Source organism: Pyrus communis, chromosome 10 (assembly GCF_041283825.1).
Source record: "Pyrus communis isolate YQ-2024b chromosome 10, ASM4128382v1, whole genome shotgun sequence".
NCBI classification, from domain to species: domain Eukaryota; kingdom Viridiplantae; phylum Streptophyta; class Magnoliopsida; order Rosales; family Rosaceae; genus Pyrus; species Pyrus communis.
This window is the reverse complement of record NC_142574.1, coordinates 470,948-495,813: the sequence shown is the minus strand read 5'-3', so window position 1 is coordinate 495,813 and position 24,866 is coordinate 470,948. Positions and strand designations below refer to the sequence as shown.

The following is a 24,866-nucleotide window of genomic DNA, read 5'->3' as shown; positions in this document are numbered from 1 at the left end:
ATATATTCATTAGTAATATTGCCGTTAATATAAAAATACATGTTAAATATACTTATAACAGTATTTAATAGTTAGAAAAAAGAAAATTATGACAACTTTCTTTTTAATTTTCAAGTTGTTAAAAAAATAGGTAGATGGATAAAACAAAAACGTAAATAGGTACGTTGTTATGGGTAAATGGGTATGCGATTATAGGTAAATGGATATGCGGTTATAGGTATGGTTAACCGTTTATAAACGGTTATGGGTATAGGTATACCCGTTTATATAAATACCCAACGGGTAAACGGTTATGTGGGTAAAAGCTTAAACAATTATGGGTAAATAACTGCGGTTACCTGCCCGCCATAATCGTTGCCCATCCCTAATAACTGCTTATGTAGTTTGAAGACTTTAACAGTTATCTGAGAACACCTGATGCAACTACTTCTTGAGCTTTACACACTTAAAAAGGGATGTTGTAGTTAATATTATTTTGAAGTTTGATTGTGTAAATCTAGAAGTAGGATTCTAAGCAGATTTGGGAATCAAATCCCCTTATGACTTGTATTACTTGGTTAGAACGAGTAAGTCCATGTAATTAGTATAAAACAAATACACAAGACCATAAGGAAAAAACAAGTAATTACAAACCATGAGCTCCCTCCTCTCCCTCTCCCCCTCACTCGCCCTATGTCTCTCTCCGTCTCTCATCGTCCTCATTCTCTAAATTTTCCTTCAACACTTAGAATCGTGCACTAAAATATGGAAAGCATTGTGGTCTAGATTCCAATATCTATAGTTACTAGGGAGAATGGAAGATTCGACTTTATTATAAGGCTTGCTATCTCCTCTTTTTTTCTCTCTCCTTCCCTCCCTTCCTATTTGAACGGTCACGGTTAAACCACGTCAACATCTTATATTAGATTTTTATACAAAGACAAAGACAAAATAGATAATGTGAGAGGAGGGGATGGAAATTGATGAAAAGAGGAGAAGACAAAATCCTAATCCCTAGCAATTAGACTCTTTTTTTCTTCACACAGCTTTTCCAATTCCACACGACTAAAAATGAACCCAATCAAACTTGAATCCGATTGAAGTTGAATGAAACCCAATTCGAACCCAAATTATGAAAATTTGGTTGACCTTCCAACACGTCCGAGAATAAAACAAGAGAGATTCTGAATTGGGTTGGATTTAAACAAAAAGGAAGCCTATCTTGGCCCAACTAGAATTTCAACAAAATTGAAGATGAGAGATTTTGAAGAAGCCCACCCAAATCACCCAAAGCATTACACATGTACCTAAAATGACAATAATGTCCCCAAACCATTTAGGTCGAAAGACCAGTCCGTGCGTTGGATCTAGTAAACACTGCAAGTCTGAAAGCAGAGAGAGACAGAGAGGAAGACCGAACAAGAAGAAGAAGAGAGAGAAAAATGGGGAAAGCATCACCGTCGTCAACGGCCCAGGACGCGCTTGCCCTCTTCGATTCTTTCCGCTCTGCTTACTCCGCCACTCCCACCACTCTCAAGGTCTCCTTCTCTCTCCCCCTCTATCGCTAAGAATCCACAAACTGAAAGCAGAGAGAAGCTTAACCCAATTTTTCCTTTTTGTTTTGTGTGTTGGATTTCCAGATCATCGATCTCTATGTTGGGTTTGCCGTGTCCACAGCCCTCATCCAGGTAATTCCATCATCTCAATTTTAGTTTTGGGTGCCCAGAATATTCGGAAAGTTATCATTTTGCAGAGATCGCGATGCCCCCATTTCGATGCGATCTTCAGGAAATTGAGTTTTGTTTGTATTGATCTGAAACTAGTTAAGTTCCAAATTTCGGTTGACAAGCATTTCTCTTTTCAAATAAAATGTTCGTTCTCAGTTTGGTCGTTGTGTGTTTCTATTTGAATTGAACTGAAAAGAGAAAAGATTAGTAATACAAGCTATATTTATCAAATGACAAAAAACGACTTGCACCAGGGTCCAAAATATGGTTTAGTCATTTCGCGTCAACCTGTTCGTATCTATGTAAAACAAATATGTTCACATGACATGACATGGGGTTACTACCCAACATCGACTCTTTGACGGGATACATCTAAAAGATTTTAGAATATGCGCGTGGCATATACATGATTTTAAACGTCTGTGCTCGCTTGTTTGCTGTGCGAAATGTTACTTTGTGTAATCATTTGTGTTATGGTAGTCGTAATTTTCCAAACATTAGTCTACTTCTTTAATTAAGGCACACTTACAATTTCTTTGTTTTTTTATATATATGAAATTTTCACCATTTAAAATTACTGTCTGGACTCTGCAAGCATGATTCGAGTACAAGTAACATGATATTTTCTTGGTGTTAAGTAAGATATTAGCTTAGACGAACATATGTTTGAGGTTCCGGTGGTTGTCTCTACATGTCTGACACCAACATGACCACCTTGTGGTGTCCATGTTTCATCTTAAGGTATATAAGAGTTCTTGTTTGGATACATGTCGTGGATCCATGCCACCACCCTCTTTCTAGAATCACGGGTCTGTTTTGTCAATGTTAGATTCACCATGTCCATCTTTGCGTCTATCACTTTAACATATTCTCTACCCAATACCTATTTTCTGATGATATCATGATGCTTGAAAAACTACCAAAACAGAGCCTGAATGGTTTAAGTGAACGCCTGCGTTGCAGTGCTATAACAGTCCTTTAATCTTCATTTGGTCATCTATTTTGTTTTGAACAGGTAGTCTACATGGCTCTTGTTGGATCATTCCCATTCAACTCTTTTCTTTCTGGAGTACTTTCTTGCGTAGGGACAGCAGTCCTTGCTGGTAAGGGGATTACGTAGTTTATTTCTTTTCAGGTGTAAATACATATTAGACGTGAGGAGATTAACTCTCAACCTGATTTTTTTTATTTATTTGCAGTTTGTCTCCGTATTCAAGTGAACAAAGAAAACAAAGAATTTAAGGTACAGTGTCTTTCTTGTCCTTCTGTCCGATTCGCAAATGGTTAGTTGCGACATTTTTGCACACTCTAGACCAGCTTTTCATTCTGTACTGTCAGTTCTTCATAATAGATTGAGGATAATAAGTCAGTAGCATTGTTTTGCCACACCTTTCTCATCATATCCCATCATCCTGATCAATGCGTGTAAATCTGCAGGATTTAGCACCTGAACGGGCTTTTGCTGATTTTGTTCTCTGCAACGTGGTGCTGCATTTGGTGATCATGAATTTCCTTGGATAAATTAGCATATTTTCGTCGTGTTGGATACTGTTTCCTTCAAAATCGTGATAAGATTATGATCTTAAACGAGTTTTATGAATTTGATGTCACAACTCTTCTCGGAAAGATTTTCTTTTATCTGATATTATAAGTTTTGGTGTGTTTTAGAATTGCAAAAAACAAAATAAGGTAGTAAACAGAATCAGATTCATCATTGCAGGCAATTTCCCTTGTCCATCGGCATGGTGGAAATTTTTGTAAGACATCAGATTCGTCATGAACTATCAAAATATGTAAAACAGGAATTTTGAATCCACTTCATCTTCATGTCCAAAGCTAGTTTTGACCGCAGTATCTGGATTAAATACAACACATGTTCATGAGCCTCCCAAATTTACACATTCAATCTTCAATATTATCACAAACACGCACATGGCCTCTTTCCTCCCTTTTTCTGCTCACTCGTAGGGGTCCAGACACTCACAATGGGGTAGGGAGTCGACTGAACATCTTTGCCATTGGCAGGAACTTCGCCCCCATACAGTCCCCAATTATTCTTCAGAAACACACCCCCAGATCGTAGATCCTGTGTGGCAAATACGATTAAGGATTCAGAATTTGATGCATGGACATCAAATCGATATCTTATTAGATTTATGAACTTGAAACAATTTGTCTACTGGAGTAGTTTAAACGACCACATGAATATCGTGAAATATTCAGAATGTTTGGTAACAAGGGGTGATCTCAGGGATGTGTTGTACCTTCGGGCGATCCACACCTCGTCGTATGGACTCTAGAAGTTGCATCGACACGAAATCCAGTCTCAGAGTTTCTAGTTTAGCAAGACATTCAAGACCCTTTGGCAACGCCTTCAGTTCCATGCAGCTATCAAGGTGCATGTAATGCAGGTTGGCCATAACCCTTTTTCAACAGTTAATAGATTCAGTGAAAAACTGCAGATGAGTAAGATTTATAGAACATAGCAAATTAGTTCTAAGAAATTCCTCTTCGCCACTTGCCACTAAGAACAAGTAGTGAAGGAGCTTCATCTTTTGGATTGAGAGACATAGGTCCATCTCATCTCCTTCTTTGATATTCGTAATGCCAGTTCTAGTAAGCAGGGTCAAGTTCCCTAAAAGTCTTAACAAAGTTGCCTTCTGATGCAATGCACGTCATTACTCGCTGTTTCTGCAACGTACGAATACTTGACGGTGCCCTAGCCACATGTACATATCTGAAGTCCTTGTACTCTCTATCCGGGAGCGATATCGTTATTTCTGTTCCGAAGTTCGATATGCCACACATCATCCAACAGAAAATAGGTACCTTTTCGAATCCAAGTAATCGACCATATAACATCTCTAGCACTTCTCTATAGCTCGTGTAGTCCAAATTTGTGGAACCGCTTCCTTCGGCTTGGCAGAAATCCTTGATCAAATTTGTTGAGCCAACTTGCGAATCGTCTACCACTTTGATATATATATATATATATATATATACTACAGTGTGTGTGTGTATATCTATATCTATATATATATATATATATAGATATAGATATACACACACACACTGTAGTATAGATATATCATTATTGGTTTGATCTTGAAAAATTAATCTTTTAATTAAGCATTTCCTTCAGAACCAACCTTTCAATGATAACAAGTTACGCGTAGGGGTGATTTTCATATGAATATATCTGATCAAAAATATTCTAGTTCCAATGGAAAAAATATCGGCAACAAGCTTTCTTTCCAATTTCAGTTATCCAACCTGCATACCTAGTTACGGTGCATCAAAGTATACTATTAGTAATAGTAAACAATTGTACATGGATACCAAAATGAGCTTGATCTGTAACTCATCTCCAATCCTTCATTCTACAGACACTGAATATAATATCAACTAGAAGCTGGATTAACTATTCAATCCAATTCCAGACATCAAAGGAGGCCTAAATTAAGAGTTTCGACAAATTTTAGACCATACCCTCTTGGCCTAAATTAAAGGACAAAGAAAAGGAATACATACGAGATTTTAATTTTCAAATGTTACATGAAATCTCTTATATCTCTGGGTTTTGCACTTGCCCTTGGATCTGAATCTTGTGAACTCCATTCCTTCTCCTAAAGGTAAGGTCACATATTCAAGTCCTTTCTTTTCCTTGAAAACTTGATCGAGAATTGGACCTCCATTAACAGTCACACCAATATTGTTCCTCACCACTATACTCCCATTTGGGTTGAGATTCATAACCTTCAAAAGTTTCAAGTAATCTTTAAACTTGCAGTCCACAGCCGCAAAATCAACATGCTTGAAATGCTTCACCATTCTACAAGGATCAGTATCATAAACATATTCAATGACGTTGTCGAGACCGTTTTCCACAAGTAGGGTTTTGCCAATCTTCTTCGTATGATCGTCGTCGTCGTCATTATTAATGCACACGATCAGTCGGCCTCCACTTTGCTTTGCAGCCACCGCAAGCGAAACCGTCAGCGGTGTTACGCCTTCAGATGTGACTTGCAACATTAACCTTGCTCGCTTTCCAGCTGCTAAAGCTGATATAAACTCCATGCATTTTGGTTCTATAACACCACCACCACATGTGTTTCCATGCACCAAGTCTTGATCATTGTGAAACTTGCACTGCATTAAGAGAAAATAACTGGGTGGAATAAGCAATTGAATGTGAATTACTCAGTTAACAAAACAAGGAACTTAAAAGAACTGAAAACGAGTAGTGTTGTCGATGTGGGCAGTCGTATATATGACATGTTATGCTGTCAAACTATTATTATACTATGTATTTTACATCACGATCTATATATATAAAATGCATCACATAATAACAATACGCATGAAATCCTAACAAGAAAACACAAAAACAAAGCCAAGTATTAGAAAATTACCAGCTGAAGAGTATCTAAGTAAGCTTTCAAGGCAGCTTGAGGAGACCATTCCATCGTAAGTTAACGATTGCTGGTGATAGAGTCTCAAAGGATTCAACTTCAAAATGGTTCGAAGGAGAGATTCTGAATGATCTGGGGCCAAAGAGTTTATGGAGGCATATTTATGGATAGGGCAACTGATTTAATTATTTGATTCCTTTTTCCCAAAGGGTGGTGAGTTTTGACAAGTGGCACCTTAAAGCATCTGAAATGCATGCATTAGGTGAAGTCGTGGCGGACTCTGAGGAATTTGATCATGTGACTAACGGGTTGAAAAGCAAGCAGATGAAGTTGTTGCTTGTTTCTCAGACATTGAACGTGGGCGGTAGGAGACACTTGACACTTGTCGCAGCCAAACATGGCCTCTGCAGGACATGTGGTGACCAATCACACTCAACTCAACCATAATTTGCATGCATGGCAACCTGCATACGGTATCGATTAATCTATTCCGTTATGGTTCTTACCAAATTTTATTCAATATTTGCCACTCAGTGTTCTCTTAATCGAAATTGTCAACTCTCTTTTATGACTAATCTATACTAACAATTTGTACAAAAACTGTTTCTACATAATTGTTTCTAGACAATTATTTAGTAACGTAGGACTTAAAAATAGGCATACATGTTATACAGTTATAGTATAAATAGATTAACGTAGGACTTGCTCATTACATACGTGTTATAGTATGAGCAGATCGGTAACATCCTGTGATGATTACATCGACAAATTTCAACAAATTTCATTGTCCAGAACAATGGAGGAGACTCGTCGCACACATCACTAGACCTGGAAAACAATAGTCGTGTTTGTCACGTTCAGGTTGTTTTTGTTTTGTATCCGTTATCTTAACGGATCACGTTGAATCTCTTATCTTGACAAGTGACCCAAAACAACCCGATCCGTCAACAAATTGACCCCAAACCTATTATTTTCATATCGTTTTATGTCAGATTAATGAATTCGTGTAATCTATTGTAAAACCTACACGTCACTATACCAAGCATAAGACTCGTGGATGGTGACCGACTACGTTCGATTAGAGAGAGAGAGCATAATATGAAACGAAAGATCAAAGTTGGAACGGAATGTGAAGTTTTATTCAATCAGACGGTAATCTATGTTCCATTGTAATTTTATTTATTGGTGTTGTAACAAAATGTATAACTGGTAACTAAAACCATACCAAAAGTATAAACTTGTCAAGTGCTGTAATTTGGCTTTGGTAGTGCAGTTTCTTACTCGTCGAGACAACACAGTGCACAATGGATTGCATGGTAAACTTCACAAAATAGCAACGGAGAAGTTTTATAAATAAAAACTGCAATATGAACGAACATGAGCACACTCTTTGACTTTGGGCACCGCCAACTTTGACAAAGAACTGACATCAAACCAACTAATGTCCATACCAACATAAATTTTGTGTTGAGGTGTGTTCACTGGGTTTCATTTTGCACTTGAAAAACACATACTCCAGCTGGAAGGAAACATTTGAACCACATTTCTCAATTTTAAGATCGGTCTCATACGACGATGCAAGACAGAGAAAAGAAATCGATGGGGCTAAATATACAGCTAGGAACCCAGGAATTAATGATACAATTCCTATTGAATTTGCCAAAAGTTGGATACTTACACGGGCAGTGAAGTAGCTATCATCTTTTTCTAATCTTTTTGCAAGTTTCAAATACATTATGTAGGCTTCATGGGCAGACAGACCCGTCCCCTAATCGATATCTTTTACAGCATCCTGCATCAAAAACCAGAATTCAACATGGTTTTAAGATCGCCTTCTTACCCGTCTGGTTTTCGAAAGGAACAATGAGATTTGGCAAACCCTATAAATGAAAATGCTTGTCAAAGCAGGAACTTACCTTTGCCAGTCGTGTTACATAAGCAGCTGCCAATGCTGTGGCTAACAGTCCAAGCCCTAGTGTCAAGAGCTGACCATTTCCTCCTGGCAAACCAACCTCAGATTCTTCTTGCTGAAACACCACCAGGATAAAAAGAACATTAGCAAATGATTCAAAATGAAACTCGGCTAACTACATGGAACCCAACTAAATTCCTTAACTAAACAGCCAGTAGACGGAAACACATGTTTTCTAATTCATAATAAAAATGTCTGATAAACAAATCGAGCAGCGTTTGGTAAGGCCAAATTCTGATCCTTGGTAAGTAATAAATTTATCCAGCAGCAGTATGCAACTACATATCTGGAAGACGTAACAAAATGTTCTGCACTACATCCTTGGTAAGTAATAAATTCATATTGACTTCATTACAACCAGCTGCTTTTTACCTGTTCATGGAATATAATTCTCATAAACTTCTCATGTTTTCCAAATATTCCAGTCTGAAAGCAATAACACTATACTCTTCCCTAACAGCGTACAGTTCGCACTATATCCGAAGCTAATTTAAGATATAATCAATCAAAATATTTCCTTGAAAATGACAACTGCTACCAAATGGACCCCTGAAAAGATGGATTGTTACTGTCTCTATTCTAAACCAATTTGACGGTTCCTGAAATTTCTGACTATTCACTTTATCAAATTCCCCCGCCACAAGGATTGCAAACAAGTGTAACTAATCTGATAGGATACCCAAGCTAATAACTGCATGAAAACCATGTGCATTAATACATATATGTAGAGCTCAGTGTAGCAGATGCCAGCATGACAAGCAGCAAGCATCTGGATGCTATGGAACCTATCCATTTCCCAGACTTCTAACCTTATTAACCACACAATTGACAAGGTTGATACCTGACTTAGGTCTGGTAACTATCTATCTATCATAAAAATTAAGAACGACCTAGGGTGTGAAAGTTTTTCACTAGATCAATCTTTTATAACTCATAGTATCAAAACTAAAAGACAAAGAAGAAGAGTTTGATAGAAATCTGATGATCCAATAAAAAATTAACCGGCCACTTACTAATGTAAAAGCTGTATTTGTGTTACCTAGCTCATCTTCACTCATAGTTATTATTGATGATGGTTCAAGTCATTTTACGGAAAGAATAAATCCACACTATATTCCTCAGTATTCTACTAATATTAACTTGTCACAACATTTTAAACTGAGAAGAAGACCCCTACTTCATAGAATTTACAGACACAAATATACCTCAGCAGATAAAAAATGTTAACATTATCCCACTGGGTTCCCTTTTTCACAACCAGAGGATGTGCAATAAGTCAGTTTCTTGTTCTATAGTCGCCATTTTGTACTATCATTGTTCTATATTCTTATCATGGAAAATTAAGCTTCAGCGACTAACAATATATTTTTTCTTAAGTTTTGTCTTCATCTGATCAACGTCGATGTCAATATAAATTTGAAATTTTTTTGCTTTTGCAGTATGGTTGGTCTAAACATATATTCATACCCGTTCACTCACTTAACACCACTCACGTCCCCTTTAGACAGGAGAAACGTAGAATCTCCACAAGAGAAAAGGAAAAACAGAGAGACTCACAATTATAGCTCGCCCAAATGCACCAGCACTCACGTAAGCCCATGTTCCTGGAAGCATCCCCAACCAACTGCAAGTCAATTACAACTTGACTTAGAACCAGAGAGTAAAAATTAGTACAAACTCTTAAAGCATATTTACATCAGTTCATGAGATGAGATCTAATTCAATACATAAATTACCAGATGTGTCCTGAGTCCTAACCACCACATTCTCTCCACTTTGTTTTAATACTTTTATCCAATGGGCCAATGCAATAATGCTCATATCAATGAATTTTATTTGATATTTCAATCGTACATTTTCTATACGACACCCTAATTGTACACTTAATAACCTCTACAGAATTAAAATTGAGCAATATGTTTATGAGAATCACTGGACCACCATTCAAAGCAGCAAGGAAACAATAAATTTCCTTTTTACTAAAACTTTCAGTTCTATTGCTTCAAAAACCGACGATATGTCATCTGTCAGGACTATTCAATCTAAACAGGACAAAAAGTGGATGGAAAATCTTGTTTAAGTTGGTTATTAATTCATTTCGACAACCTAAGGGATAACAAGTTGGACCCAGAAATATACCAAATCTTGTTTAAATTGCCAAAACCACTTGAATCTAGTCCACTTTGGTCTGGCCTAAACTTAAACTGTAACCCATCATATAGGGCAGTTTAAGCTTGGGTTAAATATTTGATCCAATATCATCCTAAGAGACTTAGGAATTGAGCTGGGATCAAAAGGGTCCCAATTCCAGCTCAACCTGTCTAATTAACAGCCCTAACTCTCAAGAGCAGCCAATAAAAACATTTGCATAACAAAAACCCAACTTGAGATGTGAGAACTTTAACTAAGTGAAAAAGGAGCAGGGCAGCAAACCTTCCCAGCACGTATGGTACAAACTTTACAGATGTCAATCCATACAAATAGTTCCCCAACGAAAAAGGAAGTAAAGGGCTCAAGCGAAGGAGAGTGACAACTCTAAATCCATTTTCTCCAATAGCCTTATCAATGGCAAGAAACTTTTTGTTTCCCTCAACCATTTTCAGAATACGCTCACGAGCAAAATATCTAGCAATCAAAAAGGCAATGCTAGCAGCCACCTGAAAAAGTTAAATATCAGGAAAAGAAAATTTTAGACCAAATATTGATAGTTCTTTGTATAGTTAGAAAAAGGGAAAAAGAAACACTCACCGTGCCACTTATAGAGACAAGAATAGTGCCAGTCACTGTGCCAAAGAGAAGACCAGCTGACATGGTCAATGGAATTGCTGGAATCGCAATGATCTAGGGAACATAATATTTATTATGTTACTACTTGAAATGAGGATTTGGTTCTCTATATTTATAAATCTAAAACAGATGCTACAGAAGGAAAAAAAAATCTACAAAGGTTGAATGTGGTTATGAAAGAGAGATGAGGGAGTCAGGTTCAGAATATATAGTCCATGAAGAACCATATTGTTTATCCAATCATATATAATTTGTAAAATATGTTTTAAAACCTGAAGGTGGGCACACAATTACTTGTTCAAGACAAAAGTTGCCTAGTTTTCTTTCTCTTGCATAGGTAAATGTACATAAATAGTGCAAGGGCGAACAAATAAGTGGGAAGAAAAACATATTAAAGGCTAAAAACCATATACATAGCAATACATTTAAGAAATGGGTATCAAAGGCATACTTCCAGTCCGGCATAAACTGCTACAAACAAAGCATATCCAGCTGGACCATAACCTGTTCACCAAAAGTTTCATGAGATTTAGTCAAATATAAAATTATACCAACAACAACAAAAAAGCCTTTTCCCACTAAGTGGAGTCGGTTGTATGAATCCTAGAACGCCACTGTGATCGGTTATGTGCCACATCTTCCTTTAGACCCAAGTACTCTAAGTCTCTTCGTAAAGTCTCTTCCAAAGTCTTCCTAGGTCTTCTTCTACCCCTTCGGCCCTGAACCTCTGTCCCGTAATCGCATCTTCTAACCGGAGAGTCAGTAGGCCTTTGTTTCACATGTCCAAACCACCGTACAAATATAAAATTATACCAAAAAGAAAGAAACAGAAAGCCCATTGTAATGCTACATCACTTTTTTTTTTTATCAAAAGGTCACTCATGCAAAGTACAAGAACTAGCATTTCAAGAAATAAAAGCAGGAAAAAGAGCACATTTTCCCCCTGCATGGTAAGGGTTGATTGTTGTAAAGCCCATAGGGGCAATGGCGGATCCAGGATTTTGACCTCATGGGGTCAAGATGTAAAATTGTGGATTTTTTTTTAAACGGAAATAACAATGAAAAGTTAAACGATAGTACATTCATAAATCATAATTCAAGGTAAAAATAATATTACAAGCTACAATTGTCCATGGTGCTTCTTCATATTCTGAAAATGTTGCATTAAGTTCCAGGGACGGCTCCATCTCAAGTTGTGGAAGTAATCAGCTACCTCAGGTATTCGCCTCATCGAAAACACGTGCAAGGAATTTTTCCTCCTCATCCATCCACGAGTTTATGGTTCCAGCATGCAACCTGGCATACCAAAAGCTTCTAGGTCGCATTTCATTGGTCTCTAAGGCAAAGTCTTGCTTAATCGTTCATCAATCTTTTCTCGCTTAACCATTCATCGATCTTTGTTCTTTCATCAATCAGTCATATCTGATCCATAGCTGGTAGCAACATGAGGAGAGGGTCGTGGGGCATTTCGTCGAACAGATGGTGTGCACAAAATGCCCCCTGCTCAGATGACCATAGGGTCAACCAAGGCTCACCCCAGCCAACTTTCCGGCGTCCATGGGGTCAACTGACCCACTTTGACCCACCGTGGATCTGCCCCTGCATAGGGGTAGGTCTTATGTTCAATGTATCGCAAAAGGGAAAGAGTCCATTGCAAGAGCTCCCTAAAATCAAACTAAAACATGCAATTGTACCTAAAAGGGGAGAGCACCTAGGAAAACAACGTATTTAAATATATAACCATATATAGAACAGTTACACTGTTACTCAAACACAACACAACTACTTCTAAAGCACTGTTTTTCTCATGAACTTTGGAGGGCTGTTGTAAACTTGAATGGTGAAACTATCAACTATGGCTAGTGATAGCTTGAATTGCTTATGTGAACTATATTTGGCTAAAGAAAAATGCTAGATGTTTACCAAAATCTGAAGATGATCTAACTCGAATAAAAATGGAGGCTATTTAAACGGAGATCCTTCCTTGCAGAAAGTTCGAAAAAAAGAATGAAACAACAGAACATGCTTTAATTTTCAGTGGCATCTTCCCAATCAGTTTTGTATTTGATCTGTATCACTGCAATGTTAGGCTGGTAATAGCTTATTTTCTGTTTGTTATGTATTTTTTGTCTTCACGCTGCTTGTTGTAAGCTGCTCAACTGCCTCATTTTATTCAGATGAAGAACATATGAATACTGTGTGGCAAGGTAATGACTAATGATTAAACTCTTAGGTACCTTGACAGATTTCCGTGTCCATAAATGGCATGAGTTGGGGGAAGACGTGAATGAATGGCTACCAGCTCTTCGGACGGTTCACAGCTCACGCACCTAGTTTTATTTTCCTAATAAGTTGCCTAGTTTGTAATCAGAATCACCTCACCCATTCAAATTCCTTCAAAAGGCTAGTTCTACATAGCTAAATCTAATGAAGGTTGAGAAACTGAGTTAACAAAACAATCCATATGCCTCGAATTTGTCGGATGTTTCCATATTACAATTGATCAGGTAAGCGAAATTCCACATGCCAATAACTACAATCATAATGGCATCACAAAAGATCTGAAAAACTGATATCCAATTGGCATATATGGCAATCCTATCCATTCGAGCCCAATCATTGCACCCAGTAAAAAAATTAAAAAAAATTAAAAAAAAAGAACTCGAATGGATACACAACAAAACCAAATTCTAAAACCAATGAACGGACAAAATCCAAGCAGAATTCAAACAAAACCTGAGAAGAGTAAAAAAGTTGGCAAATTTACCTTCAATGAGAGTGGAAAACTGATTCAAGAAGGCATTGATCTGGTCCTTGTAGACGTACCCAACACCAGCGAGCCCACCTACAATACCGACCAGGAAAACACCGGCCAAAACGGTGCCTTTAAGCGCATTGTCACCGTCGAAACCACCGTCTTCATCCTCGCCTGTCCTTTCAATATCGCCGCCGTCGTCGCTCTTGGGGATGTTGAAGAACCAGCGCTGGCTCTGCGGAGGAGCATTAGGGGTGTTCTGGAGGGACTTCTTCTTGGACTGCTTGAGAGAGGAGCACGGGGTGAGGAAGTGGAAGCGTTTGTTGGGTCGGAAGCTGAAGAGGTGGGACGAGAAGGGAGGAGGAGAGAGCGCGGAGAGGCATGGGAGGAGAAGAGACGACGAAGATGGTGGTGCTGGTGGTGGCCTAAGAGTGAGGAGGGTGCGCATTTTAAGTGGTGGGTTGTGTATAGGATAAGAGCGGGAGTCTCACCACTGCCATATATTATGTATGGAAGATAATTGATAATATTATTTTGAGGGATGGAAATTGGAAAGGTCTGGAAATTGGATATTCTCTCCTCTCGTTTTTATATCTCTTTCCATCCTCTCCTTTTACATTACCTTATTTTGTTTTTCTCTTATTATAAAAAAGTAATATAAGATATTAACGTGATTTAACAGTTACCGTTCAAATATGAAAGAAGGAAATAAGAGAGAAAAAAAGAGAGGAGATATAATTGAGTGGTTGGGCTGTTTTGTGTGCACACTTCGATTTTGTGCTGTTAAAAGTCAATTGAAAACTTGGAAGAGGATGATATAATTGAGTGGTTGGGATTTTATTTGGGGGTAAAAGAGCGGTGGAGGGAGTGCCATGTATTCTTTTGTTTACCTCTAATATGATCCATACAATATGTAGGAGATGGAGTGATGGAGGGAGATGAAATGTACAAAATATATGTTGGGGGTGTAATTCGGGCACGTCAAAAAGTAAAGTCAATTCTAATTGGACCTTTACTGTTCGGATTGGATTGGGATATTGTTCTGGGTTCATATCGATCGAGTTTCAGGCCTAACTCGCTCAAGTTTACTAATTTTATCTAATTCGTTCTTATAACATTTTATTGACATGATTTTTCAAAAGTTCAATCAAATAGCATAAATATGTGTTAAAAAGTTCAATCACATGGGCGTTCAAAAGCTTTCACTGCTAAGTTTGCTGCAAAATGAATCTGTAAGGTAACAAGGGGAAGACATAGGAGAAATTAAAATCTCTCTTTCAGCATCGGACAACTGTGAAATGGTATGTTTTTCCTATTTAATAACATGATAATCAAAAATTTAATACTTTTCTGTATCCCATTGCCTAAGAAGCAGAGGACGAGCTGATCTTATCTACCTAAGACAAGTCATTTCTACAAAGCTTTGCTGAAATAGAAAGCACTAAAGAAAGTTGAGGTTTCACTATAAAATCAATCGGTAATAAGGAGAGTAGCCTAGCTAGGATAATTGTATTTGCAGAGAATAAGGGAAAGTGAGGAAGCAGCTAAGGCCATCTCCAACCAATCTGGCCAGTGGGCCGAAAATAGCTCAAAATGACACGCAAACTGTCTTCAACCGAGGGCTAGGCCAAATGGCTCGTGGGCCGCACCAGGCCAAAAAAGGAGAAAAGGGTCAACCGGCTGGCCCAACCCAGCCAGCTAGCCAACCTCGAGCCAGGCCAAATATTTGAAACCAACGGCTAGCTGACGTCAACAAGCCGTTATATTTGAAATTTTTTTTTTACAATTCTTTTTTTTTTAATAATTTTTTTTAGAAAAAATTTAAAAATTCTATTTTTTTTCCCTATAACTTCCTAATTCATTTAACATTAAATAACATTAAGTAACATTAAACAAAATTAAACAATATTAAATAACACTAGCATTTGCCTACACACTTTGTATGTATGAACACATTTTTTTAGAAAATGAGAAGGAGAGAGAGAGAGAGAGAGAATGTGGGGGAGTGGGAGGTTTTTTATTTTATTTTTAATATTGGAGGTATTTTAACATCACATGTAGGTGAGGTTTCAATAAAAAAAAAAGGTAAAATTTGGATCTGTGAAATTATATTATTGCCCATCATTTTTTTTGTGTGATAGAAAACTAATTTGTTCTTTCACCCTCTTTTGGTTGACAAAGAGGGTTTTATTAATTAATAGAGATTAAGTAACATTAAACAATCCACCCAGAGGGCTGAAAATAGCCCAAAATGACACGAAAACCATCTCCAACCGAGGGCTAGGCCAAATGGCTCGTGGGCCCCACCGGGCCAAAAAAAGGAGAAAAGGGCCAACTAGTTGGCCCAACTTAGCTAGCCAGCCAGCCAACCGGCCTCGGGCTGGGCCAAAATTTTTAAACCAACGACTAGCTAATGTCAACAAGCCATTATATTTGAATTTTTTTTTTTACAGTTTTTTTTTAATACAAATTTTTTTAGAAAAAATTTAAAAATTCTATTTTTTTTTCCTATAGCTTCCTAAGCCATTAAACAACATTAAATAACATTAAGTAACATGAAACAACATTAAACAATATTAAATAACGTTAAGTAACGTTAAACAACATAAAAATTATATAACATAAATAATAAACATTTAACAACATAAAAATTACTCACATATCGACACGTGTCACTCGAAATTGAGACGTACAATTATTGAGATTCCATCTCGAAAAATTATTGACAATCCATAACGTAAAATTATTAAGGTAATTGAAAATAAGTAACCATATTCATTCAATTAAAATAATAAATTATGTTTGACCCTATAACCCTTTGGCCCCCTCCGTATGATTTTTTGTGACAAGGCTATGTTTGGCCTATGACCCTTTGGCCCCTCAGTTGGAGATGATAAGAAAAATGGTCTGACATTGTTCATTAAAATATTAATTTCTTGAATGGCTGTAGGGCCAAAAGTGAAATGCACAAATAATTCATGTTAACACTTTCAAGGTCATACATTAAAAACCTTGCTTCTTATTCCTTTTCGTTTTAGTTTCGTCATAGAAAGGGACATGAGACGGTATCAGGAGACAAATAACACGTTGTTTTATGTTAGAACCTCATCTAAAAAAGCTACACTTATCAGGAGCCACAAAAGATCCTCATCTTAAAAAGCTACGCTACTCAGGCCGTGTTGCACAATATTTCAATCTTGCGGCAACAGGCTTCCCACCTATGACGGGGCACCAAGGTATGAAGCAAGCCGCAACAGGTCACTGAAGACACCGCCAGCAGTGACTTCAGCACCAGCACCAGGCCCACGAACTATTAGGGGCTGATCTTTGTATCTAGTTGTTGTGAACGCAATTATATTATCTGCCCCGGATAGTTGAGCGAAAGGATGATCATTCTTGTACTTCTGCAGCTTCACTTCCCCTTTCTGATTGACCATGTCAACCACTCCAACGTATCTCAAGACCTTTAAACATCAAAAAGTCAGGAGGGAAGATGAGAATCATATAAACAAATCAAAAACAAAAAACCAAGGGTAAGGGGGAACACTCGTCATCTACTATATTATATACAGTTACATATCCCTGCCCAGAGAACTCGGAGGATAAAAAAAAATCCACATTTTCTAACTAGTATGGCCAATAAAAATCCATAGTGCATGTCAAAAATTAATGTGGCATCAGAGGAAAACAATGGCTAGATTAAGATTGTGATAAAACAGGAATAAGAGAATAAATGCACATTAGAGGTACTTACTCCTCCTGCATCCTCAGCAATCTGTCTTTTCTTACTCATCTCTTGATCGAATTGAGGAAGTTTTTGCATGAATTCCTCGGCTGATGCACTATCCTGAAAACAGATCACGAAAATTCCACATCAATGGTAAACTTTTACACTTGGTAACATATATTAGAATATGATTTTACGGTTTACCTTCAAGGGTTCCGGCACAAGGCTTTCAACAGGGATGTCAGAGAGTTCCAGCTTAAGACCAGATTCCCTTGCAAGAATTATGACCTGCATTTTTTATGGTGTTGCTTAGGCAGCAAATCTCAGACAGTACAACGAAAAATCACAAGATATCTGATTGGATTTTGGCCTTGGGGTAAAAGCAGCACAAAGATGCCTTTGATCTCTTGTTAATAACACAAACTATAGGGTCTCATTCAAAATTGAAGAACTCAAAACTGATTAAATAACCAAAACATGTAAGCCTAAGCAGACAAAAAATTAGCACATAGTACCTTTCTACAAACATCTGTTCCAGAAAGATCATCCCTTGGATCCGGCTCAGTATAACCTGCCTGCTTTGCTTCAGCCACCACCTCACTAAAAGTGCGTCCTCCAGTGAAATTGTTGTAGATATAACTCAAAGTACCACTGCAACATCAAAGGGTAGAAGCAAGACTTGTGTTAAAAGTCATAAGAGGTGTGCATTTACAGACATTGGGATTTTACAAGCGTGAAAAAAGGAACTACTCCATTTAAAAAGTGAGGAACTACTCTGGTAATATTTTTAATTTGCACTGGGATTTTACATACCTGAAGATGCCTTCAATGCGCAATATTTTGTCTCCAGTTTCCAGGAGACCTTGTAATGTATTAATAATTGGCAGACCAGCTCCAACAGTAGCTTCATAGAAGTAATGTGTATATGATTGCCGTTGAAGAGCTCGTAATTTCAAATACTGGACATGAACCAAAGCAATGTCATTATTAGTGAAACACCAAAAACAGAATACACAAGATATGAACACTATTAATGCATTCTTCTCAAACAGAAACTAAATTAGAGTAACACAAAATTAAACAGAAATAATAGCTTCTTTTTTCCTGCAAGTCAGTATATGGTAATGCTGCAGATGGATTCAAGTCAAGCAGATCAAACAAAATAGTATGCTAAAAATATGAAATGGATATGAAGGTCCAAGTGTGAACTCAAAATAAAATCCTTAAAAAAACAAATTTAGCAACCGAGCTGAGTTTAATTCCTACTATAGTCAACACTACACACACTACCAGACTATAAATCCATTAAAATCCCTCAACATCCCAATACACCCCACCCTAAATTCGAAAGACAAATATTGGGATCTTTCATAGTAAAGAAGGAAGTCAAATTTATATTAACATTGTATCACTTAGCATTTGCATAAACATTTCTGGAGATCTAAGCACGATTATTAGAATAATTACACATGTAAATAGCTGATGTTATCACCATTTTGTTCAGACAACAAGGTATTACTGAAGTCTCTCCTCGAAATGTAAAACCCAAGTGTTAGGAACCAAAACTCATCGTTCACATCTCAAAAATGAAAATAATAAATTGATAAAGAACTGGAAATATGAAACTTGAAAAACAGATTTGGTGGAGACCATAAATGCGCATAATCATGGCTTGATAACTGTGTAAAAAAAGAGATATCCCACTTTCATGGGTTTTGGATGCAAAATATTAATGAAAACCACATAAACGCACTTGGGTAGTTGAACTAATAAAAAAATGGTTGATGTTCTTGTTCTTTCTCAGTTAATTGGAATTATTCATACTACTGAAACAAGAATTTGCAATTAGATATCACCAAAGAAAAAACACTCGAAAGAAATTTGCAGTATAAAAAGAGAGACTACTTGATCAAGTGGCCCTGAGTTTGCCTTTTTGTTGGGAGTGACTACATGAATTCCTTTCCGCAACCAGTCATAGTAATGGCTTGCAATACTAGAGTCAGCTGTGCAGTCAACCAAAACAGTATTCGGAATAAAATGATTCCCATGTACATGCTGCACAAACTTTTCCATATCTGCTACTACTCCTTTCTCTTTTTGGAGTTCTCTCCATCTAGATAAGTCAACACCCCTACAACAACGAAAAATAAAAAGATTAGGGTTCCTGGAAGTGAAACTATAGAGTGAATGATTTGAGGAGTAAATGTATTTAACTAATTACTGCCAACCTATACAAAGACATGGATGACCTTATGAGATAGAGGCTCATGGGAAAAAGGGTAGAGCAAGACCTAGGAAGAGTTGGACATAGACTTTAAGAAAAGACATGGAGTATTTGTAGCTAACGAAAGGCTGGGTGCAAAACCGAGCGTAGTGGCATTCTAGGATTCATACAGCCGACCCCACTTAGTTGGATAACGCTTTGTTGTTGTTGTTGTTGTAAACATAGAAAAAATTACAACGGAAAAGGTTGAAATTCAAAAAGAATAACAAGGAGAACTAACTTTTGAAGTTCTGCATATATAGTAATTGGACTGTAGAACGAGGCAATTTCCACTACTTAAAAAGAAGCATGTTGGTCAATTATCAATTCAAAAACATTTCATTAAAGACATGTATGAATTTGACCACCACCATTAGAAGGTCTACTTCAGATTATGCAAAGCATTTGATTAAATGATATTCCATTGAAAGCTTTTTAACTTACGCCTCACTCAAAAGCATTGTCCGTGAGCCAGTGATTCCCATAACACGCAAATCAATGTTAAACTCTTCCTTGAGGGTAGTTGTCTGCAAAGATTTGAAAATTTCAATTTTAATGATTTGCCCAACCATATGAAAGAAATTCAAAACACCTGGTGTTCATCAAAGTTTGGTTAGTAAGAGAAGCAATATATAACTTTGATAGTAAAATCAGAGCAAAGTGTGTGCGAGTGTGGGAAGGAGAGAGAGGAGGCAACTATAAACTTATGACAAAGATGATAAATTTAGGGAGAATAACTCAATTGGTTGGGCCATGAAACTATTTTAACTTGTATGTGGCTGTAAATGAACAACATGCATGCACTCAGAATATTTTTTACTATTCATTTGGCTGTATTTTCTGTGCACAAGCAACCCCCATCTCACCTCATAAACAGGACATGAATGGATTCAGTACAATTCAAAATCTTGCTGCTCTCTAAACTAAATCCGACTAGGATGGGTACTAATATGCAAAAACTGAAAAAGGCCACCAACAAAGCACACAGAACGATACAATCTCTCTTCTAAGTTTTCAGTTTCTAAGTGCCATGAAGAATTTTCATTGACAGATTACATGTGCTATATTGTACAAAACCCAGATAATAACAAAAGAAAAGGAGAAATAATGTACCTGATCCCTTAATTGATCTAGCAATGTGGCACCAATCAGACCAGGTCCGATGATGCCCATTGCTATTGTGGTCCTTGAATGATAGAATCTTGAATGGACAGCTCTCAGAGCCCTAATACAATCCTCCCGCTTTACAACTACAGTAATATTGTACTCAGAACAACCTTGAGCAATGGCACGCACATTAATGTTTGCCTGCATTTAATAAAACAATTTACATCCCTTCATAATGTAATAATGGATTATGAGAATCAAAGACTACAATAGCCCACATTGTAAACCAGTATACAAACCATGAATTGTTAAAATCCAATATAATAGTCCAACTTGTTGCTAAAATTAATAGAATATAATAAATCCCTAACCTTTGCCAGTGCATTGAAAAGAGTTGCACTAACTCCAGGAGTACTGGCCATTTTTTGGCCAACTGTTGCCAAAATACTACAGTTTGGAATGACTTGAACCTGAGAGGGAGGAGGTGCCAGAAATTGGTATAAAAATGAACCAAAGATCCATTCAATAATAAAAATGAAATAGAGTGCAATTTCAGTATTCACAAGGAAACAAACAAATCTGAATATAAAACCAACAGGCTTTGACATTAAAATTCATGTCACCATTTTCAACTCTTCTTGTACGCTGTAATTTTTTAACTTATCCACAAAATGTGGGTCCAATAGGTTTTTCATTAGTAAATAAACAATAAACTAATTGTAAATGTCAGTACATTGTCCTTGATCTGCTTAAGGCAAGTATCAAGCAACCTGGCCAAGAAAATTAGTCAAATAAAGAGTAAGCACCTGAGAAAGACGCCCAGCATTCAAAGCCTCACGAAATCTAGACTGCAGTAACTCAGAAACAGCATTCACTTCCTTCTCAGGGACAGCAAAGCACACGGAGTGCTCACTACTAGCCTACAGTGAATCATCACTAACATTAAGCATCATAGATGTGTTACTCTATCAGCATGCCATGAACATGATGGATTCAGAGGATGAAGTAACCTGAGATATCATAATAACATTAGCCCCAACATCTTTTACAGCACTAAAGATAGCACTGGCTGTACCAGGAACACCAGCCATTCCAGTTCTGTGATAAACAAAGGAGAATCTTACAAAAATGGGGGAAAGTAAATATTAATTCAAATCCATCAACAATCACTGTAATGCAAAGCTCACCCTTCCACATTGACAAGAGCCAAGTTGTCTATTGTGGCAAACCCTTTGACAAACGACTCCAAACCCTGGGCAGTTTCATCCCCAGTAGAGCGACAAATTTTTGTTCCAGGTGCAGCAAGGTTGAAAATGTTCCTTATTATAATTGGAATGTCATATCGCATCACTGGGATGATAGTGCGTGGATGCAGAACATTTGCCCCAAAATAAGACTGCACATACATGTATATTAAATGTCATAATTGTAAACGCACCAATCTCAGAAACTTTGATGGTGAGTAGTGTGGTTCACCATTTCCCAGGCTTCTTGATAAGACAAAGTCTTCAGAATCACTGCCTCACTGACTGCAGATGGAGATTTCTTATCATTAGTTAAATCCCACAGTAACTCAGTAACATTTTTAACTTTCTCAAAATGGCATCAACCAATTATTCTCCCAAAAAAATGTGCACCTGTATTTATATGTATAGCTATTAAAAGTTATGATATTTTATACTGTTTACCAAATACAAAGGCAATACGAACCCTTTCTGGGATCTGCACTATAGACTCCATCAACATCTGTCCAAATTGTGACTTGACGAGCCTTGAATAGAGCACCCATGATAGCTGCAGAGAAGTCACTTCCATCTCTCTTCAAAGTAGTAGGAATATTTTGAGGTGTGCTAGCAATAAAGCCGGTAGCTATGATTGTTTTTGATGGATTTTTGGAATACCATTTCTCAAGTCTGTCTTCAGATGCCTTGAAATCAGGATCAACTTGATTAGAACTTGTAGGATTCACAATAAGGACTTCCCTTGTATCCATCCAATTGCAATCTACCCCATTCTGCAGAAGGAAATATAAAAAAATATTAATATATTAGAAAACTAGGAAAAGTGACATTCAGCAAATGCCCTTGAAAACTGACAGGCCACCAATATACCTTTCTAATAACACATGACAGCATCTGCGCAGACCATAACTCTCCATGTCCTACAACAAATTCTGTGAATGATTCTGTCGCATGACCAGCTGCCATAAGTAAGGAAAATAGTCAACCCGATAAGCTCCGACCTCAAAGTTTATCCAAACTTAGAAGAGTGGACACTAAGAAAATTAACCAGTAAATCCAAATTAAGTGGCACAACAGCTAAGACTAGGAAAAATAACAAATTCACAATTACAGAAATTGCTGATGTTAGGGCACTAACCCTTCTATTTAATTTCATCCATTCGGCTAATGTATTGTAATTAATCAGGAAGCAAAATTGGAAGAATTACAGAAGTCATTAACTCCATTCCACACTACTGAGAATTCATATAAAAGAATTAGTCTTTCTATGAAGGAAAACAGTGGCTCATATTGTTTGTAATATAAACACAAACACAATACAATACTAAACATGAACTGTTTAAATTCTGATAGGAACTGTTGAAATTACACAACAAATTTACTTTTTGTGAAAATCCATTAGAGTTTATATAGATAGAGAGCCACTAATGTCCTGATGTTTGGTGGAAAATAATAAATGAATAAAGAGAGAGAGAGAGAGAGAGAGAGAGAGAGAGAGAGAGAAGTGTAGTACCAATGTATATAGCACGAAGCATCGCTTTCAGGTTACTGATGTCGTGATACAATTGTGCTAAGAAACTACTAAGATCATCCCCATCAAGTAGATCAAGAGCTGTACATTTGTGCTTTTCTAAAACCACATCTAATGCAGATATGTAGGCCTCATCTCGTGACTGAGCCTTGTAGATAAGATCATACATCATATCTGTTACCTTGGACATTGCAGAGACAACTACAAACTTCCTCTCTGAATCATCACTAAGAATTATTTTTGCAACATTCTTAATTCTTTCTGAACTCCCCACACAAGTACCGCCAAATTTATGAACAGACCAGCTGTCACCTTTTGGAAACTGAACTTTTTCAGGGGATGCATTTACTGGAGTATCTACTAATAAAGGAAAGGAAACTAGAGTTAGATGAAAAGTTAAACATACAAGACCCTTAGAGAAATATATGAAGAGTTATAGAAAAGTATGGGAAATGAACCAGTGACTGATGCAAAGATACGGGTTTTCAGTGTCCTTTTCCTTTCCAGCCCCGAAACAAAACCCCTTCTGCAAAAGGCAGCAAACCTCCTCGTAAATTAATAAATAACTTAAGATAATCAAAAGTTGTATCACTAATTTTAGAAGTGAAAAAGGAGGATGATAAAAAAAGGACTGTTTAACTGCACAATAAAAAGTAAATTTCTCAAAGTAAAATGCAAAACTGTGATAGAAAATTGAACATCTATCTTGAAGGTTGAAAGTACCTACTTTGGTCATGTTAGTTGTGATATGTAATCAAATTCAATACTAGTCAATATAGAAAGCAAGAATGTTCAAAGAAAAAAACAACTACTTGGAAACGACGGTGACATCAAGCAAATAGAAAATTCATCCAGATTGAAGCAATGCGATACTATCTCTTTCGGGCGTGCTCGCAATTAAAATAAAACAAAAACTGAACTAACAATGAATTAACTAAAGGTACCAGCACCAAACAACAATTAGACAAAGGAACAAAAAAGGTCCCAACATCCCTTGGAAAACATTTCCATTTTCCGCTGTGCTTTCGCTTCTCGGTATACACAAAGCTCTTCCATTTTCTCGGGAAACAAACAGAAAATGGAATCCAGAAAAGAAAAAAAATTGACTACCTGCAAATGGGAGAGCGGTGAGGAGGGAGAAGAAATGTGGGGCAATGAGAGTAGCAGAGCTTCCTGGGCTTGGCGTCGTGGGCCATTGCGTTGGGGGAGAGTGTGTGGCCGGGATTACTGGAGATCGCCGAGAAGAGGGACGCCATGGCTGCTGCCTCCACGAAAAAAGAAGAGAGATTTTGGGTGGGTTTTTAGTGCGTTGGCGGCTTCGCGATAAATGATGGTTAATGCCAGGAGACCAACCTTTAAACCACG

At 37.2% G+C, this 24,866-nt stretch overlaps 4 protein-coding genes across 5 annotated transcripts; 1 reads left to right on the top strand and 3 right to left on the bottom strand.

Moving 5' to 3' along the window:
- The first annotated feature begins 1,331 nt into the window (after positions 1 to 1,331).
- LOC137727748 (dolichyl-diphosphooligosaccharide--protein glycosyltransferase subunit DAD1) lies at positions 1,332 to 3,366 on the top strand. The gene is made up of 5 exons (XM_068466565.2): positions 1,332 to 1,517; positions 1,620 to 1,667; positions 2,722 to 2,809; positions 2,906 to 2,949; positions 3,144 to 3,366. The coding sequence occupies exons 1-5, from the start codon at positions 1,422 to 1,424 to the stop codon at positions 3,225 to 3,227; spliced, it is 360 nt and encodes a 119-aa protein (XP_068322666.2). The 5' UTR covers positions 1,332 to 1,421; the 3' UTR covers positions 3,228 to 3,366.
- Positions 3,367 to 4,939: 1,573 nt separating this feature from the next.
- On the bottom strand, positions 4,940 to 6,273 carry LOC137727312 (uncharacterized). Its single transcript, XM_068466178.2, has 2 exons — positions 6,119 to 6,273; positions 4,940 to 5,855 (listed from the first exon to the last, which is right to left on the bottom strand). Exons 1-2 carry the CDS (start codon positions 6,170 to 6,172, stop codon positions 5,244 to 5,246), a joined length of 666 nt encoding a protein of 221 aa, XP_068322279.2. The 5' UTR covers positions 6,173 to 6,273; the 3' UTR covers positions 4,940 to 5,243.
- A 1,365-nt stretch (positions 6,274 to 7,638) lies between these two features.
- On the bottom strand, positions 7,639 to 14,207 carry LOC137729996 (uncharacterized). Its single transcript, XM_068469057.2, has 7 exons — positions 13,645 to 14,207; positions 11,329 to 11,381; positions 10,839 to 10,931; positions 10,524 to 10,747; positions 9,648 to 9,714; positions 8,035 to 8,145; positions 7,639 to 7,910 (listed from the first exon to the last, which is right to left on the bottom strand). The coding sequence occupies exons 1-7, from the start codon at positions 14,078 to 14,080 to the stop codon at positions 7,887 to 7,889; spliced, it is 1,008 nt and encodes a 335-aa protein (XP_068325158.2). The 5' UTR covers positions 14,081 to 14,207; the 3' UTR covers positions 7,639 to 7,886.
- A 2,400-nt stretch (positions 14,208 to 16,607) lies between these two features.
- On the bottom strand, positions 16,608 to 24,757 carry LOC137730252 (bifunctional aspartokinase/homoserine dehydrogenase 1, chloroplastic). Of its 2 annotated transcripts, none has more exons than XM_068469311.2 (18): positions 24,612 to 24,757; positions 23,960 to 24,027; positions 23,484 to 23,861; positions 22,841 to 22,929; positions 22,440 to 22,743; positions 22,206 to 22,258; positions 21,917 to 22,125; positions 21,740 to 21,827; positions 21,536 to 21,649; positions 21,101 to 21,199; positions 20,736 to 20,930; positions 20,067 to 20,149; positions 19,265 to 19,490; positions 18,173 to 18,318; positions 17,875 to 18,010; positions 17,564 to 17,647; positions 17,387 to 17,479; positions 16,608 to 17,096 (listed from the first exon to the last, which is right to left on the bottom strand). In XM_068469311.2, the coding sequence occupies exons 1-18, from the start codon at positions 24,755 to 24,757 to the stop codon at positions 16,851 to 16,853; spliced, it is 2,757 nt and encodes a 918-aa protein (XP_068325412.2). In that variant the 3' UTR covers positions 16,608 to 16,850. The 2 variants fall into 2 exon arrangements, with proteins under 2 accessions (XP_068325412.2, XP_068325413.2); XM_068469312.2 differs by having other exon boundaries at positions 23,484 to 23,858.
- Positions 24,758 to 24,866: the final 109 nt, after the last annotated feature.

Bases quoted from the DNA above. Each gene is read 5' to 3' on its own strand.
- LOC137727312 (XM_068466178.2), bottom strand. From the start codon at position 6,172: ATGGAATGGTCTCCTCAAGCTGCCTTGAAAGCTTACTTAGATACTCTT. The intron at 5,856-6,118 runs GTAATTTTCTAA...CTCTTAATGCAG, and splicing joins ACTTAGATACTCTTCAGCTG to TGCAAGTTTCACAATGATCA.
- LOC137729996 (XM_068469057.2), bottom strand. From the start codon at position 14,080: ATGCGCACCCTCCTCACTCTTAGGCCACCACCAGCACCACCATCTTCG. The intron at 11,382-13,644 runs GTAAATTTGCCA...TTTGGTGAACAG, and splicing joins GTTTTCCACTCTCATTGAAG to GTTATGGTCCAGCTGGATAT. The intron at 7,911-8,034 runs GTAAGTTCCTGC...TTTTTGATGCAG, and splicing joins ATGTAACACGACTGGCAAAG to GATGCTGTAAAAGATATCGA.
- LOC137727748 (XM_068466565.2), top strand. From the start codon at position 1,422: ATGGGGAAAGCATCACCGTCGTCAACGGCCCAGGACGCGCTTGCCCTC. The intron at 1,518-1,619 runs GTCTCCTTCTCT...TTGGATTTCCAG, and splicing joins CCACTCCCACCACTCTCAAG to ATCATCGATCTCTATGTTGG. The intron at 2,950-3,143 runs GTACAGTGTCTT...GTAAATCTGCAG, and splicing joins AAGAAAACAAAGAATTTAAG to GATTTAGCACCTGAACGGGC.
- LOC137730252 (XM_068469311.2), bottom strand. From the start codon at position 24,757: ATGGCGTCCCTCTTCTCGGCGATCTCCAGTAATCCCGGCCACACACTC. The intron at 22,744-22,840 runs GTATATTGGTGG...TTCCTTCTGCAG, and splicing joins TGTCATGTGTTATTAGAAAG to AATGGGGTAGATTGCAATTG. The intron at 19,491-20,066 runs GTAAGTTAAAAA...TCGTTGTTGTAG, and splicing joins ACAATGCTTTTGAGTGAGGC to GGGTGTTGACTTATCTAGAT.